We start from the raw sequence: 16,953 nt of genomic DNA, 5'->3' as shown, positions 1-16,953 counted from the left end.
TTCTCATATAACTCTGAAGAAATTCCTACATTATAACCTGTGTCCTTGCAATTCAGCCCACAATTGCACTTCCACTGCAGTGGGATTATTTAGAAATTAATTTAGTGGATGACTGAGAAAAATACACCGCAGCCCATGTTACAACGCCCGCGCTTGTTTGTGTGACAGACAGCAAGTGCACGTCTCCTGGGACAGGCGATGCCTCCCTCTGGAAAGCAGTGGAGGAAAGGAGCCTCGTGGGTCCCTCTGGACGGCGCAGAAGCAGACATGCCGCTGGGGAGGGGTCTCAGGTCAGGGCATTGAGTGGGCCTCGTGCTCCTGGGCGGCCAACTTGCCTCTCCAGGTGCAGGCTGGACCCCACCTGGGGAGCAGGAAGACCGGGCCGGCCCAGGGCGCGCACTCTGGGACCCTCTCCGGCTGGGGCTCGTGGGGCCGGCTGGGGGACACGGGCATCTCTCGGTCAGCCAGAACCCCTGCAGTCCAGCTGCAGGCCCAGGTGGTGGGCTCTGCTCACCACACTGACCAACACCCACGGCAAAGACCCTGCTCACTCCAGTGGTCCCTCTGTCAGGAGCCAGGCCTGAGGGTCCTGCCTCACCTCGCAGACGAGCTACCCTGTGCCAGGTTACACCTGGGCCACCCTCAACAAGTTTTTAAAAAATATAATTTTATTGATTTCAGACAGGAAGGGTGAGGGAGAGAGAGATAGAAACATCAATGATGAGAGAATCATTGATCGGCTGCCTCTTGCACGCCCCCTACTGGGGATCGAGCCTGCAAGCCAGGCATGTGCCCTTAACTGGAATTGAACTTGGGACCCTTCAGTCCGCAGGCAGACGCTCCATCCACTGAGCCAAACCAGCCAGGGCAACACCCTCGACAATTTGATAGGCCCCCTAGACTGGCCTGGATGGCTTTTCCCGCCACGCCACCCGGTGGCGCTGCTCCTCATGCTCAGAAGGTCAGCCAGCCTGTGTGCCCCACAGGTGGCTCTGGACACACCCGAGATTCCCAAACTCGCAACATCACACCAGTGCCCTCTTCCCACCTCCACTCAAGCCCAGAGCTGCCCCCACCACTTCCCCTCAAACAGGTCCAAGCCCAGCCAGTCCCCCCTGCAGCCCTGCTCCACCTGCAGCCCTGCTCCCCCCTGCAGCCCTGCTCCCCCTGCAGCCCTGTGTCCCCCCTGCAGCCCTGCTCCCCCTGCAGCCCTGTGTCCCCCCTGCAGCCCTGCTCCCCCTGCAGCCCTGCTCCACCTGCAGCCCTGCTCCCCCCTGCAGCCCTGTGTCCCCCTGCAGCCCTGCTCCCCCCTGCAGCCCTGTGTCCCCCTGCAGCCCTGTGTCCCCCTGCAGCCCTGCTCCCCCCTGCAGCCCTGTGTCCCCCTGCAGCCCTGCTCCCCCCTGCAGCCCTGTGTCCCCCTGCAGCCCTGCTCCCCCTGCAGCCCTGCTCCACCTGCAGCCCTGCTCCCCCTGCAGCTCTGCTCCCCCCTGCAGCCCTGTGTCCCCCCTGCAGCCCTGCTCCCCCCTGCAGCCCTGTGTCCCCCCTGCAGCCCTGCTCCACCTGCAGTCCTGCTCCCCCCTGCAGCCCTGTGTCCCCCTGCAGCCCTGTGTCCCCCTGCAGCCCTGTGTCCCCCTGCAGCCCTGCTCCCCCTGCAGCCCTGCTCCCCCTGCAGCCCTGCTCCCCCCTGCAGCCCTGTGTCCCCCTGCAGCCCTGCTCCCCCCTGCAGCCCTGCTCCCCCTGCAGCCCTGCTCCCCCTGCAGCCCTGTGTCCCCCTGCAGCCCTGCGTCCCCCTGCAGCCCTGTGTTCCCCTGCAGCCCTGCTCCCCCTGCAGCCCTGTGTCCCCCCTGCAGCCCTGCTCCCCCTGCAGCCCTGCTCCCCTTTGCAGGCCTGCGCCCCACCTGCAGTGCACATCCGAGGGGACCTCGGATTCTGCGTGCACCTCCTGGTCCAGCTTCTCAGCCTGAACCACATGGTCTCCCTAGTTTATCTCACCATCCAAAGGCCCTGCACCCTGCCTTTTTGGGGGAATCTGCCTCCATTTCAAGGACCTTTTCATATCCAGGCCAAGCAAACCTACCATTCAACACCTGACACCTGACACCTGGGAGCCGGGCTCCCACAGAGACAGGTGATCGCACAGCACAGGGTGTGGGAGAAGGCTGGGCTCGCACACAACACTGGGCAGAGAAGTGAATGCGTGGTGGGACCCAGGGGCCAAGGGCAGGGGTCCCAGAAGCGGAGAGGAAACTGAGGGTGTGATGTGGCCCAGAGGGCGGAGCCAGGTGGGGGAAATGAGGTGTTGAGTGGACCCCACTTCAGGGCTTCCTGTGGTGATCCAGACCATCCCCCCCGACCCTGCCAACCGGGCAGACCCCAAGATGACCCCTGACCCCTGACCCTGGCCGCCCCCAACCCCACTCACCAGCGTGTGCCGCTTCATGTGCTCCCGCCGGGTGAACTTCTTCCCGCAGATCTCGCAGGGGTAGGGCCGCTCGCCTGTGTGGGAGCGCATGTGGCGCTTGAGGATGCACTGGTGCATGGCCGAGAAGCTGCAGTACGGGCACTTGAACTTCTTCCTGATGACCGTGAACTCGTTGACTGGAAGACAGCACAGAGGGCATCACCAGCGGCCCTGGAGCCTGCCCTGCACAGACTGTCCCCCGAGGCCCCGCCCCCACTAGGCACAGGTGTCCCAGGTGCCTGACAGCTGGGCAGAGGCCAGAGGCAACCATGTCCACTCTCAGACATGTCAGTGTCTAAAACACTGCTGTCCACACGTGTAGTCCCAGCAGAAACAGCATCCACACAGGAGCCCGAGCACAGCCAGGGTCCAGCCCCCGCTCCACCCTGGGGGCATCTGAGGGAGGTGCTGCCTGGTGACAGCCATGTGGCGTCCAGTGGACACAGCCGAGCAAGAGGAGGAGGAAGCTTGTCCCATGCTAACTCCCCAACGTCAACAAGCCACGCCAAGGGCCCACGGTCACCCAGGGTCAGCTGCACACCAGGACGCAGCCCTGCCCTCAGCATCTCATCCCACACTCCTGGGGGTCTCTTGGCCCCCCTGGGCACGGGGGCAGCCCAGACACTACAGTCACCCCCTCTTGAGCCAACAGGGAGTCCTCCCAGTACCCCAGAAACCCAAAGGCCTCCCGGGTTCCTCTGGGTTCCCCAAGTAGCTCAAGTCCCGCGGCTGCCTTTTCTCCTGAGTGAGGAGACGGTGGTGGACACATGTCCCTGGCGTCTGGAGCAGCTTCCCAGGCCCTCAGCCGGCATCCGCACCCAGAGGACAGACCAAGGGTCAAGAGCACTGGGCGTAGCCAGAGGGGCTGCCGGAAGCCCACCCAGGACGGGGTCAGCCTGTCAGGGCAGTGGCTCCTGCTGCACCTTCAGACCCCTTGCAGACGTCCCTTTGGAGGCACTGAGAGGGGGGCAGACATGAGGACAAATGCCACAGAGTCACAGCCCAGGACAGCAAGGCAGGGTGGAACCGAGGGGACCCACAGCCCTGGACCTTCCCGAGAGGGGGAGCCGGCCAGCGGCTGGAAGACTGACCAGGTGGTTTCCATGAGCCCACACCCCCACCCCTGAGTCACCCACCACGTCACAGAGGCAGGGACCCGCACCACCACCTCTGGGAAGTGTGCCCAAGGCTCCCAGCTCCTTTCTGCTGGGAAATGGTGCCAACTGGACGGTGCAGAGCAGGGACCCCAAGCACAGTGGTCCTCACTTGGCAGCCCATTTCTGAAATGTGTCTGCGTAAATGGAGGGGGAACCTGAGTGCAGCGTTCTAACTTGTTTCTTAAAGAAGCATCTATTTTCTCCCAGGAGCTCTCAAAGGGTGTCTAAATAATCCAGCAACCAGATTCCTGGGTTTTCCGGTACGAGACAGTGAGACAGTCTGCCAGGGGCCCGGCCACGCACCCACCCAGGAGCTCTCTGCTCTGGGGTCTCCCGCACCCACGACAGTCAGTGCACACCAGGGACAGGCCTTCTAGGACAGCAGTGCCATGCCCGGTCAGGTAGCCACCATTCTGCCTCACCTTCGAGCTATTACTGTCAGGTATTACACGCCTACTTGTGTTAAAAGTCCCACAGGAAACTGTTAACATTACTCTCAACGTCAGGACCATTTCTACTGGTCACAAGGTCACTCCTGGTGTCCTATTGCTCCCTTCAGTCTGTGCTTCTGTCCAGGGCACATTCCTTTGGCCACAGGCTGTTGGCGCGTCTTGTCAGCTGGCCAAGCATTCTCTCTGTTTGTTTGTACCATAATGTCTTCAGCCTTGATTTCTGAAGGACATTTTTGCTGAGTATAGAATTCTAAGTTGGCAACGTTTTTGCAGCCCTTCAAGGATGCTACCCATTGTCTCGAGCTTCTGTAGTTTCTATTAAAAAGTGGGCCATCAGTCTGTTCCCTTGAAAGAAACGTCTTTATTCTCTGACTGCTTTTACGATTTTTCTTTTTGTCTTTGGTTTTCAATAGTTTGACTATAATGTGCCCAGATATTGTTCTTCTGTTGCTATTATTTTATTTTGGTCTTCATTCTGCTTTGAGTCTACGTGTCTTGAAACTGTGTATTGATGTCTTTTATCAGTTTTGGAAAATTCTCAGCTACTGTCTCAGTACTGATTCTGCTTCGGCCCCATGTCTTCTCTGGAACTCCAGCTACAGACATATTAAAACCCTCACTGTGCCATGCTTCTCTTTGCGTTTTTCTCATTCTTTTCTTCGCTCCTGACTTTGGTTGTGGATATTTTCCACTGCTCTGTCTTCCAGCTCACTAAGCCTACCTCGTGTTGTCTCAGGTGTTGTATTTCAGTTCCAGAATGTTCACTTCCTTCTTTTGTATAGATCCCAATCCTCTTGAAATCCTCCATCTTTTAATCTGTTTTGTGCACCATCTCCTTGAGTGTGTTGGTAAGGGGTACCTTTCAGGGCTGTCTGATAACACGGTCTGCTTTTCCTGGTGGGGTTGGTCACATGACTCTGTTACTTAGCATACACTGCCATTTTCTTGTGCAAAACACTGCTCCTCTTGGCTCAACCTGTTTCCCGCTTCAACATTTGAGAATTTGCTTGAGAAAACTCTGCAGTGCTAATATACTAGTAGCTTGTCCCTCACAACCACCTGCTTCAAGTCCTACCTGTGCTGGTAGCTCCCCAGGTGTGCATGGTGGGGTTTTGCCTGGAGGGTAAGCCCAGGGAATGCTAGTCATAGTTGAAGCTGGAGGCTTAAATATTTTTCTTTAAAATAAATTAATGTGTTTTCTTTGGCACCTTAGTTTGTGAAGTTGCCAAACTGACAGTGATCAAAACTGAATTATTTATTTTAAATGCAACTGAAATTGGTAAGTTAACACGCCCAAGAGTGTGGGGGAGTCTTCATTCCCACCCTCCCACACACACATGACGTGGGCGAGGCCACCCACCCCCATTTTGTGGCAAAGAAAAATACGCTGAGAAGCCCCAAATGAATGTAAACATGAAGCAAGTCTCTGGCAGCGAGTTGGCCTGAATAAAGGATTAACCCTTCATTATTGAAATTCTCTAATAAAGAGCAGTGTTACATTTTGATAATTTAAAAAAACCACTCTTGCCCTGGCTGGTGTTCCCAGTGGTCAGAGCCCAGCCTGTGCACCAAGGGTCGCAGATTCTATCCCAGCCCCTCGGGGCGCACGCAGGAGGCAACCAACTAATGTCTCTCTCACATCAGTGTTTCTCTCTCTCTCTCTCTCTCTCTCTCTCTCTCTCTCCTTCCCTCCCTTCTAAAAATCAATGGGAAAATATCCACAGGTGAGGATTAAAAAATAAAAACCTCTTGAAATCAACCTGCATATCAGTGTTTCAATGAGAAATTCAATAACAGAAGAAGTACCTAAATGAACCCACTGAGAAACCCACATGTTGGATGACTGTACAGTTTCAAGGAAAATAAAGTTAAATATTTGAATGAAATCAAACAGCTATTGATACTAAAAATGTTTCCTACACCCTGTTATTGTGCCATCCCGCACAGACCTATTTCTTCTAGGTACAATAAACCTACCTTGAAATTTTCTAAGTGTTTTAAAAATGGAACCAAAGCCCTTTAGCCCAATAGCACAGACAGACCCTCCACAATTTAGGTCTCCTCATGGCCCCGTCCATGCACCATCTGCCCAGGAAAACGTTTCCCAAGTGAGCGGGTAAAAGCAGCCGCAGGTCCACACCACGCAGTCAACAGCGTGATAATGGGGTGGCTCAGAGCCGGCATCCCACAGGCTCCTCCTGCCACCAAGGCTCGTGGCGAGACCCTCATGACGAGGAGGAAAAGGTGGTCTCTAGAAGGGGCGTTCGGAGGCAGACGAGCACTAACAGAAGAGTGAGGGGCCCTTAGGGCTGCCTGACCGATCTTCAGCTCCTGGAGACACCGCTCAGTCAGTTGCCTTAGCAACAACATAGTAAGCCTCTCTGAAAAGTCAACCAACCTCTCTGTGGTCAGGACTCATCTGATGCAGGTAAAGGGCAGCATCTGGGGCAGGCAGAGGCCTTCAGGTGGGCCAGCCCAAGGGGGGGGCTGCCCCTCAGAAGGGTGGGGTCACACTTCTCTCTGGAAGTCTGCCCTCTCCAGCTGGAACACGCTCCAGAACCTGGCGGGGCCACCTGCTTCTCTCCTCCCCTGGGTCCTGGAGCCCACCGCCCTGCGGAGAAGCAGATGTGAGAACCAACGGCCAAGGAGGGGACAGCGGCAGACGCAGGGCGCTCTGTCTCAAGAGCCGTCGGGTGATTCTCCGCCCAGGGTGTGTCCTTCACACCCGGAGAGAAATGCCATGGGGCACACATTGAGGGCACGGTGCTGGGCTTTGTCCTCAGCTCTTTCTAGAAAGTACCAGGTCTCCCCCGCTGCCTGCAGGGATTGGAGGAGCGAGCCTTTGCAGGCACAAGCAGCGAGTCCCAGGTCCCAGCAGCGCCCAGAGACCTGCCCAGGCCTGGCACAGCGGAGCACGGGCGGCATCTGCTCCGCACGGAGGCGCCCAGCTTCCCGAGGGTTTCCTCGCCAGGCCGATGGGAGCCGCACGGCCATAGCCTGCAGGAAGGACCCGCGTCCCGCACAGGAGGTGGCCTGGGAGCCCAGCCAGGCGCTGGCCGCAGTCCAGCCCAGAGGAGGCTCACGCTCAGCGGCTCCAAGTCCGAGAGGCGTGGGCCCACGAGAGGCAGACCGGGTCCCCGCTGTGGGCTCTGAGGAGGGCAAGGAGCCTGTGGAGCACGTGCGTCTGTCACCGACTCACCGCCCTGTCCGTCCCCACAGGAGGGCCTGTCACTCATCTGAGGCCACAATTAATACTCAATGAAGGGCACTCAGAGGAGAACCCATGTCAACAGAACACCAACACGGCCACCCAGACCGTCAGTTAGAAAGGGCTGCGGAGGAATAACGTTCAGTTAATTCCAAAATCAAACACACGTGGGTAAGCTCCTCGTCAAGCCTCACTTTCCTCACAGAGACAAGGGAACCTAACAGACCTTTTTTAAAAATGTTTTTATTGGTTTTGAGAGAGAAAGGACGTGAGAGACAGAAATATCAACGATGAGAATCATTGGTCAGCTGCCTCCTGCACGCCCCCCACGGGCATCGCCCCCCACAGGGCATGTTCCCTGACCAGGAACCGAACCTTGGACCTCTTGGTTCCTGGGTCAACGCCCAACCACTGAGCCACCGCCAGGGCAGCAGACCTTCCTTTACATAAGAAACAGGAAAGACCTGTCTGAGGCCCCCAGAGCCTCGCCAGCGTGGACCCGGCCCCGCCAACCCCGCCCGCCAACCGCTCACTGGGGCCCTGGGGCCCTTATCCTGCTGCTTCTATTGGGGGGACCCCTCGGGGAAGTATTCTCACTGAAGTATAAAAACCACTGACTTCGACCGCATGGTGCTGTGAGTGTGAAACAACTGCTGTTGCAAAGGCTACGAACCAAGTCGACCTGAGACAGGCCTTCACTGTCACCGCGTGGAGCGGAGCGCAGGGACCCCCACGCCTGGCGCGCGCGCAGCAGGTGCCCAGCAGAGGCAGGTCTCCCCGGGGCGGGGGTTGGCTGTCCTGGCCTCGGCATCCAAGCTGAGCAGAGGGTGAGGGGCTGCTCTGTCCCTCCCCCGGGGGCTTGGGCTGGTGTCAGGTCCTGGGAACAGGAAGCCAGGCTCAGCCCCGGGAGGGAGCGAGCGAGGGAGGGGCTGGTGGGACTGAGCGCGTTCTGGAGGCGCTCCTGGACCTTCCCGTGGTGAGCGCGGCCAGGCATGCCGCAGCCTGGGGCTCGCCAGAGGGGTGGGCATTTGGGTGCTTTTCTCAGCTCCCCTCTGGCGCCAGCGGGTGCCGCAGGGCTCCACGCCGGACTGGGGTGCGGCTGGTTACCCAGCACGTCCGGCTGTGTCCTGAGGTCACACCTGTGGCCTTGAGAAACGGTCTGAGACGAGCGTCACAGGGCCGAGCTGGCTCTTTTTCTCAAAGTGGACTCACAACCAACACCCTTTCACAAGAAACTTTAAAATCCCGGTGTCCGACACAGGAAACATGCCTCAAACTGCAACCTGAACCAGAGCGGCCGCAGCATCCCCCCCCCACCCCGCCGCTACACACACACACACATCGGGCCACTGCAGAGCTGCCCCGCGTGCAGGCCCAGCGCTTGCCCCGACCCGGGCAAGTCCCCCTCCCCACGGAAGGTGCTCAGCAGTGGGGACAACATGGGGTCCCACATGGCACCAGGACCCTGCCCCACCTGCCCCACCTGGCTTGTCTGCAGGGTGTTCCCAGGGAACTGGCCAGGGACCCCTGTGCGAACGGCACTTTTAAGGGCCCAAGAAAGCAACACACAGGTCAGGGTCCCTCCCGATCACTGCACCCCGAACACCACTCCCCAAACAGGGACGTGTTTTGAGCCATGAATGATGCTTTTCATGGTTTCCACTCAGTGAACAATAACGACTAACAGGCAGGACTTTAGCTGCTGCTGAAATGTCATCAACGTGAGAGTCAAGTTCATCTGAGTCAGAATGAGAACTGAAAAGTCTTCTCAGGGAGCAATCGGTGAAAGCGTCGGCCTGGTGAGGAGACCAGCTGTGGGGCTGAGGCCTCTGAAAACAGGGCACTCTGTGGAAGGCTCCAGAACCAGCCAGGAAGGACCTGGGCTCCAGCTGCAGAGCTAATGGTTCCCTCACACATCTGCAATGACTGTCCCTTTTTTTTTTTTTTTTCGCAAAACTGCCCTGATCAGACCACACCAAGCACCACGACGTCCCCTCCAGGGCCGGGAAGGTTGGGGAAGGCCCGGCCCCCACAGGGCTCTGCTGGGCAGTGTGTCCACGGGCAGCCGAGAGCAGGGCAAGGCCTCTGCTGTGGGGCCCAGTGTGAGACTGCTTTTCCTTCTGCAAACGTGAGCTCAGGTCCCTTCCAAGCAGGCACCACCCTGGTCTCCCCAGGGTCGGGGTCTGCAGACCACAGGGTGAGGGTCCCTGGGAGAGGCCCTGCGTACCACACGTCTCAGCCCTGACGCCCCTGAGGTTGTGGGGCGTCCCTCATGGCACCTTCAATGGAGCCGCCGCCCACGTGGCCCAGAGACAGTGGGTGGAGAAGACGCCTGGGGCTCCGCACCATGTATTTGGGGAAACCGACATCTGTCAGCCAGAAGCAGGCAGCTTCTATTTTACTTATTTTTTGGTTATTGTTTTTTTGTTTTATTATTGTTGTTTTTGGTTAATCCTGAGGATATTTTTCCATTAATTTTTTTAGAGAGAGAGTAAGGGAGGGGGAGAGACAGAGAGAGAAACATCGATGTGAGAGAGACACATTGGTTGCCTCTCACACACGCCCCGACCAAGGCCGGGGATCGAGCCCGCAACTGAGGTACATGCCCTTGACCAAATCAAACCTGGTCCCTGGTACTCAGTCTGCAGGCCTACGCTGTATCCACTGAGCCAAACCGGCCAGGGCTGGCTGTTTGTTTCTTGTAATATGTTTTTATTGATTTCGGAGAGGAAGGGAGAGGGAAAGGAATAGAAACATCAGTGAGGAGAGAGAATCATTCATCAGCTGCCTCCTGCACGCCCCACACCGGGGATCGAGCCCACAACCCAGACATGTGCCCTGACTGGGAATTGAACCGTGACCTCCTGGTTCATAGGCCGATGCTCAACCACCGAGCCACACCAGCCGGGCAAAACAGGCAGTTTTAACTGGGATGTCAGAGCATCATGCGTGAAGTAACCATCCCCAGCAGCTCCCACGGCCTTGCTGCTGCTGACCGGGTGGGCGGCGTCCAGGCAGACGTGGTCTCCACCACAGCCCACGTCACAGCTCAGAGCCCAGCCCACGAACTTTGCCAACTTCTCACTCTATTTACAGAAATGGGCAGATTCTCATGAGAAAGGGGGTGAATTTAAAATATCAAAAGCAAGGAAGTCAAAGCACAACAGAAATAAGAGAACGCAGAACCTCACGCGCCGGCTTCACCTGGAATGAGTCACAGACACACCAGACATGGAGGTGGCGGAGGACCCGCGTGTGCCAGGACTCACACGTGTGCTCACAGGCACGAGGAGCGCGTGTGGCCGCCCTCGCTCCAACACACGGCGGACTAATCACAGTGGACAGCGAGCGCATGTGAGAGAGGAAGACCTGAAGAGAAAAATCCGCCCAGAAAGGCCTCATCATGGGGTCCCCGCCCATCCCGTGACCTTCCCTCATGTGAGACCTGCTGTGAGGGTGATCTAGGGCCTCTGCTGGGGAAGGGGCGGACGGAGAAACTAAGGTGGCAGGGAGACGCCACCCAGGGCGGCCGCACCGCCTGGTCCTGGAGCCCAGTCAGGCCCGGCACAGGGGTGACCCTGCTCGACTGGAGGGGGACATCGGGGCTTGGGGGCTAGCAGACCCCTGGGCCCCATTCAAAGCACAGATGTGGCAAAGCCCGCGCTGGGGAGAAAGCTGCCAGACAGAGACAGCAAAAAGCAACACTCACCCCAAGCATCATTCTTGGCGACCAGGACAGATTAGCCACATGAGGGCAGCACAGAAGCTGTCCTAGTCCCCCAGCCCCAGCCTGCCCTTCCTCACACCCACACACCCTGCCCAGTCATCCCCGTGGCTGGGTGTCCAGCTGCTGGACCTGCGAGTGTCAGTGCGAGGCACCCAAAGGCCCCGAGACAACACCTCCATGTCCCGGACCGGCTCCATCTGCTGCTTCTGCCAGGTCCCGGCGTTCACTCAAAGGGCTGACATCCTGGAGCGACTCGCACACGCTCGGCTTAAGGATTCGGCGTTTTACAAAAGCTGTTTTGTTTTGTTTTGTATTATTTATTTATTATCTATCATCTATCTACTGTTAATCCTCACCTGAGGATATTTTTTCCACTGCTTTTTAGAGAGAGTGGAAGGGAGGGAGACAGACAGAAACATCGATGTGAGAGAGACACATCAACTGGTTGCCTCCCGCATGCACCCCAACCAGGGACGGGGGACGGAACCTGCAACCAGGTACGTGCCCTTGGCTGGGAACTGACCCCACCACCCATCAGTCCTTGAGCCGACACTCTAACCACTGAGCACACAGCCAGGGCAAACACTGTTTTGTTTTGAGTTCACGACAGCTGTGTAGGAGACACTATCCCCCATTTCAGATGCAGAAAATGAGGCCTGAATGTGTTTTTAAAAGCATGCCCAACGCTGGTCAGCCTCAGGTCTGAATCACAACCGTCCGACCCGCAGACCACGCTCCGGCCTGGCAGCAGCCTTCCTTCCGCCACGGAAATAAAGGGCGTACACATTATGTCCAGTGTCGGTCTTTATTGGCCATAAGCAGTGTTTATCACTCTAACACAAAAACTTGAATATTTTCGTGCTCATGAAAACAAAGTTATAAAATAGTGTTTTTGAAAACAAAGATACACGTCCCAAGGCCTCGCTGGTGCTGGCAGGCCATCCTTCACCAGCGGTGCTCAGCGCCCGCCTGGCGTGGGGCACCTCACATCTTCCACACTCAGCACCTCCCGTGTGGGGATCCCTTCCCCCAGGGAGAGCAGCCAGACACCAGGTTTCTCCCTGGTGACACACTCAGTGCCCGCACATGGGCAGCAACCACCAGTGTCTCCAGAACGCCTGTGACGCGGGGGAGGGCTCACGCTCGCCTGGCACGCAGTGGGCACGAGGGCAGGTGGGGTGCACAAGCCAGCGCCCGGTGTTGCTGGAGGACATCTCAGAGCCATGTGCTCTGAGCAACTGGAATGCAGGGGGGCACTTAACACAGCACCCAAGTCCTTTCTAACAGCCCATGCGACCAGCGTCACCTCGTGCCAACACAGCTGGAAGCTCACCCTGGCCTCCCTCCTTGCATCTCCCGGGGGAACGAGCCAGGTCAGAGGTCGGAGGCTGCCCCTTGCCCCCTCCTGACCGCACAGGGCTGTGCCCCCAGCCTGCTCACCGCTCCTGTGTGCTTTTGAGCTCGAGTAGGTTTTAGGTTTAGATCCTCGATTTCAAGTAGGAAATGTCTGAACAAGCATGCACAGCCCTCCCTGTTGCCCTGACAACCCCATATGTGTGACCTGACAACCTCAGGAGGGGGACTGAGGGCACTGGACCCAGGGCTGATCGCCAGCCCCCGCACGACACCCACACCCGCCACCCGTGGGCCCGACGCCCTCTGCTCCTCTCAGCACTCAGAATCACACGGAAGTGGCCGAGGGGCCTGCACTTACGAGACAGGGAGTGGGTGCCTTTGGGCAGGTACTCCAGCAGGAGGGCGCTGTCGTCCCCGAGCACGTCGGCCTTGAGGGACAGCAGGCTGTTCTTACTCATGAGCGCCGCCCGCAGGTTGGCCACCGCGGTGGCCTGCTGTAGCGCCTCGTCCTTCTCGGGGGTGAGGGGCCGGCCCAGGTAGCTGGCTTCTGCCCCCAGGAGACCCTCGTCCACGTGGGCACAGAGGTCCATCCTGTCCCCTCGGCTGTCGGAGCTGCTGGCCTCGGTGACGGTCAAGTCTGAATCTGGGAGGAAACAGAACGTGCAGGTCACTTCAAGCCTCTCCGGTGGGAAGCAGCCAGGGCCACGGGCTTCCTGTCAGGCCCACTCCGTCCGCCGCCGCAGGCCACTGTGGGGCCCCCGCCGCTCCCGGCTGCACCCCGGGCCCCACAGGCTCGGACTGCACCTCACTCACAGGCCTACCTGTTCCCCCTAAATCTATAAACTTCCAGGAAAAACTCATCTTGGGCAAAGACTTCTTGGCTAGGAGACCCAAAAAGCATGAACCATAATAAAAAAAGTTCACAAATTGGACTTGGTCAAAATGTTAAATGTATGCTCCTCAAAAGACAGTGTTAGATAAAAACTGAGCCAAAGACTGGGAGAAAACACACAAAGAACTGTCCACTCAGCAGTGACAAGCGGACACGGTCCCCACAGGTGGTGCTGGAGGCCAGCCAGCGCAGGAAGACCCCGTCACAGCCACGCCCACGAACACGCCACACCACTCGGCAGTGACCTCCTGAGCCGGCCCACTGCTGCCGGAGCAGACACCCACGGAGGTGAGCGCCACAGCCTGGCACGGGCGCTCACAGCGGCGTTGGGTGTGACGGCCAAAATCTCCCAAATAACCAAACGGCCCACAGCTGAACGAAGGGGTCGGCTGCCACAGCCACGGGCAGAGAGCACTGGGCAGCGCAGGAATGACTTATCGGTGCCACAGCCACGGGAAGGGGGCTCAAAAGCACACAGAGTCACAGACGTGGACAGAGGGGTGGCTGCGGGCCGTGGGCTCAGGTCCTGGGCTGCAGCAGCCTCAACATTCTGGCTGTGATTCTGACTGTGGTTTGCACGGTGATGCCACGGGGGGAACCACATGAAGGAACACAGGATGTCTCCATATTACTTCTTACAATTGATCATTAATCTACAATTGTCTCAAAATGATGCTCTGTGCTTGTACTTCCCAAGCTGGCCACTCTGAGGCATCTGGAGGGGCTGCTGGGAGGACACAGGTGGTGTGGGAGGGCTGACAGAAAGGGCAGAAGGGAGCATTCTTGGTGGTGGGAATGGTCTCTCTCCTGACGACAGAGGTGTAACATTGTCAAAACTCATCAAACTCACTCACTAGAGTGGTTAAAATTAAGAAGACAGCCCTCCAAAAAAAAGAAAGGGAGGAAGGAAGGAAGGGAAAGAAAGAGAAAGAAAAGAAAGGAAGGAAGGAAGGAAGGAAGGAAGGAAGGAAGGAAGGGAGGAAGGAAAGGAGAGAGAGAAAGAAAGAGCGAGCCCTGGCCAGTTTGGCGCAGTGTTAGAGTGTCGGCCCGTGAAGGGTTCGATTCTGGTCCAGGGCATGTATCTCAGTTGCAAGTTCCCCTGTGGGAGGCAACCAGCCAATGTTTCTCTCTCTGTCTCTCCCCGTCTCTTCCACTCTCTCTAAAAATCAATGGAAAAATATCCTTGGTGAGGATTAACAACAAAAAGACAGCCTGGCTGGGTGGCTCAGGTGGCTGGAGCATCGTTCCATACACTAGAAGGCTGAGGGTTCAATTCCTAGTCAGGGCAATGCCCGGGTTGCAGGCTCGACCCCCCAGTGGGGGGCGTGCAGGAGGCAGCTGATCAAAGATTCTCTCTCATCACTGATGTTTCTTTACTTCTCTCCCTCTCCCTTCCTCTCCGAAATCAATAAAAACATATTTAAGAGAAAAAGTCTGACTGTTCCTTATAACACCGAAGCCGCCCTTCAGACACGCCATGCCGAGGGGTCTACTCGAGAGAAATGGAAACACAAGACAGACAGGCGCAGAGCGCACAGAAGCGCATCATGCAGCGGCAGCGGCAGCGGCAGCGGCAGCGGCGCCGTCCGTGGGCCAGAGGCCGGTGACACAGGCGCTGCCGGTTTCAGGCAACAGAAGACGCATCAGCACCCAGCACAGCGTGGACGCCAAGGACACACACGCGTGGCGCGAGGGAGAAGCCGTGCTCGCGCGGCGGCCTGGGGCACCCCCTCCCCGAGCGGTGTCCAGCCGCCTGGCATGGCTGCCCAGGGCCTTGTCCTTCGTCAGCCCAACACATCCAAGCTCTTCCTCAGAGCTCCCTCTGGTTGGAGCGTGACAGGGAGACCCCAGCTCTGTCCGGGGGGCCCTGAGAAGGAAAAGCAACTACACTGGCCGCTCAGCAAAGCCCAGGGTGAGTGTAGGACAAGCCACAGAAGCGCAAAAGCAGGAGGGCGCAGGGCACAGGGCGCGACCCCACCCCCATGGGACACTCGCACTCTCCTCGGTGGCTGAGGTCAGCGCCAGCCGGCACCCGCCGCCGCCCCCCCCCCCCCCCCCCCCCCCCCCCCGCCCTCACAGAGCACCATCCCGCCAGCCCCGCCCTGATGGACTGGCGGGAGCATGTAGGGTTACTTTTCATTCAGATTCTCTCCTCCCAAATGCAATACTAAGCAAGCTGGTTCTCTACAACAGAGATGATCAAATCGGCTGAAGGACAACAAGGGTGGGAGAAGCGCCTGAGCACCTTCCCTATCCCCGGCCGGCCGGAGGACCTGGCCCGGGCGTGGCCACGAGAACTCACTTGTCAGTTAGCCAACAAACACGGGCGGTTCCAGCTTCTCCAAGAGCCCACTGTCCTGTGGGTGCAGGACGGCAGGATGACCAGGCATGCTGGTCGGGGGACGCCACCCCCACCTTCCAGGAGGGACAGGAAGAGAGGCCACAGTCTTGGACCGGACCGGCTCCCACCTCAGCCCCAGCGACAAACCCGGAGGGGCTGGGAGCCTCGGACTCAGCCCAGAGAGAGGCTGCGGGCGGGCGTGGCCAGCGAGAAGCGCCAGCACCCACCAGAAGCTGTTCTGCAGCCCCACGCACCCCAGGATGCCATGGTCTCAGTTCAAGCACGAACATTCACTTTACTAAACCCACAGGCTCACCCACTGCCCAGCACTGTGTTCGCGGGGCCTCTAGGAACGCCTGGCGCAAGGCCCCTGGGCTCTTCCTGGTCCAGGGGTATAAACCCGCCGCCTCGGGGCCACAGGCAGGGTGAGGCTGGAACGCGGGGAGCGAGGGGACAACAGGCCTGGCATGAGGTCCCTCTGGACCCAGAACATCACTGTCTGCACATGTGTCTGCACATGTCAATGCTACTTCCCACGACCTACACACACATGAAATGCTGTGATCACACGTGACTCCGGGATGTTTCCCTGCAAGCCAGCAGGCTAGGATGCACTTGGCCTTTAGCTCGGAAAAATATCACTCCAAACAGTAATAGGCCCGAGAGTCAGCATGGCTGAGGGGGCACAGAGGGGTCAGGACGGGCTGCCACCGCTGGACTGGACACCTGAGCGTCCATGCCTGCGCCCCGAACACGGTGGTGACCACGTGATGTGTTCCTCGGGAAGGGCCTTTTCTCCATAAGCAGGCCAGGAATAAAAAATACTCTTCTCTAAACTCCAGTAAATCTTTCATGAAAATAAAGGGTCCTCACTGAGGAGCACACGCTTCCCGGCCCCGCCCAGGCCAGGCGGGGTGAGCAGACACCCTGAGCCAGGCCGACAGCCCCACGCCAGCCCACAACCTCCGTCCTGTCTTAGCAACTCGGTACCATCCAGTAGGAGCAGCTCACGGTTGCCTTGGTAACCCAAGGGATTTAAGACATTAACAAGAGTACACAGTCAAAATCACTTGTTGGATTCTAAAAACACCTTCTGCTTGGTAAGTGCATTTAAAACCTCCAGCCCACGGCTCAGCAGGCTGCTGTCTCTTAGCATAGACGCTCTCCTGTCCAAGGCCTCCCATAGCTCAGCGCAGGTGACCCCTTGGCACGGACCCTCAGCAGGTTTGGGACAAAGCCTCTGTCCTGGTCACTCACCGGGGGCTGCTGCTCGTCAGGTCCTATCAGAGCTGGTGGATGGCGACACCGAGTTAAGAGCAGACGGGACACTGCTGTCCCTCTCCTCACCGACTGCTAGCA

General features: G+C 58.1%; 1 protein-coding gene across 4 annotated transcripts in view; it reads right to left on the bottom strand.

Annotated features, from left to right (window-relative positions):
• ZBTB46 (zinc finger and BTB domain containing 46) overlaps window positions 1-16,953 on the bottom strand; it is a 43,047-nt gene that overhangs the window by 4,265 nt on the left and 21,829 nt on the right. For 3 of the 4 annotated variants that reach the window (XM_070419565.1, XM_070419563.1, XM_070419564.1), the window contains 2 exons: window positions 12,720-13,004; window positions 2,423-2,598 (listed from right to left, as the gene is read on the bottom strand). In XM_070419565.1, coding sequence (XP_070275666.1) covers window positions 2,423-2,598; window positions 12,720-13,004 — 461 coding nt within the window. The remainder of the gene's footprint in view (window positions 1-2,422; window positions 2,599-12,719; window positions 13,005-16,953) is intronic. The other variant, XM_070419566.1, reaches the window with a different exon arrangement.

This window comes from Myotis yumanensis, unplaced genomic scaffold (assembly GCF_028538775.1).
Source record: "Myotis yumanensis isolate MYYU_CA2020_CCGP unplaced genomic scaffold, mMyoYum1.0.hap1 SCAF_7, whole genome shotgun sequence".
NCBI classification, from domain to species: domain Eukaryota; kingdom Metazoa; phylum Chordata; class Mammalia; order Chiroptera; family Vespertilionidae; genus Myotis; species Myotis yumanensis.
This window is presented reverse-complemented; position numbering and strand designations above follow the sequence as displayed.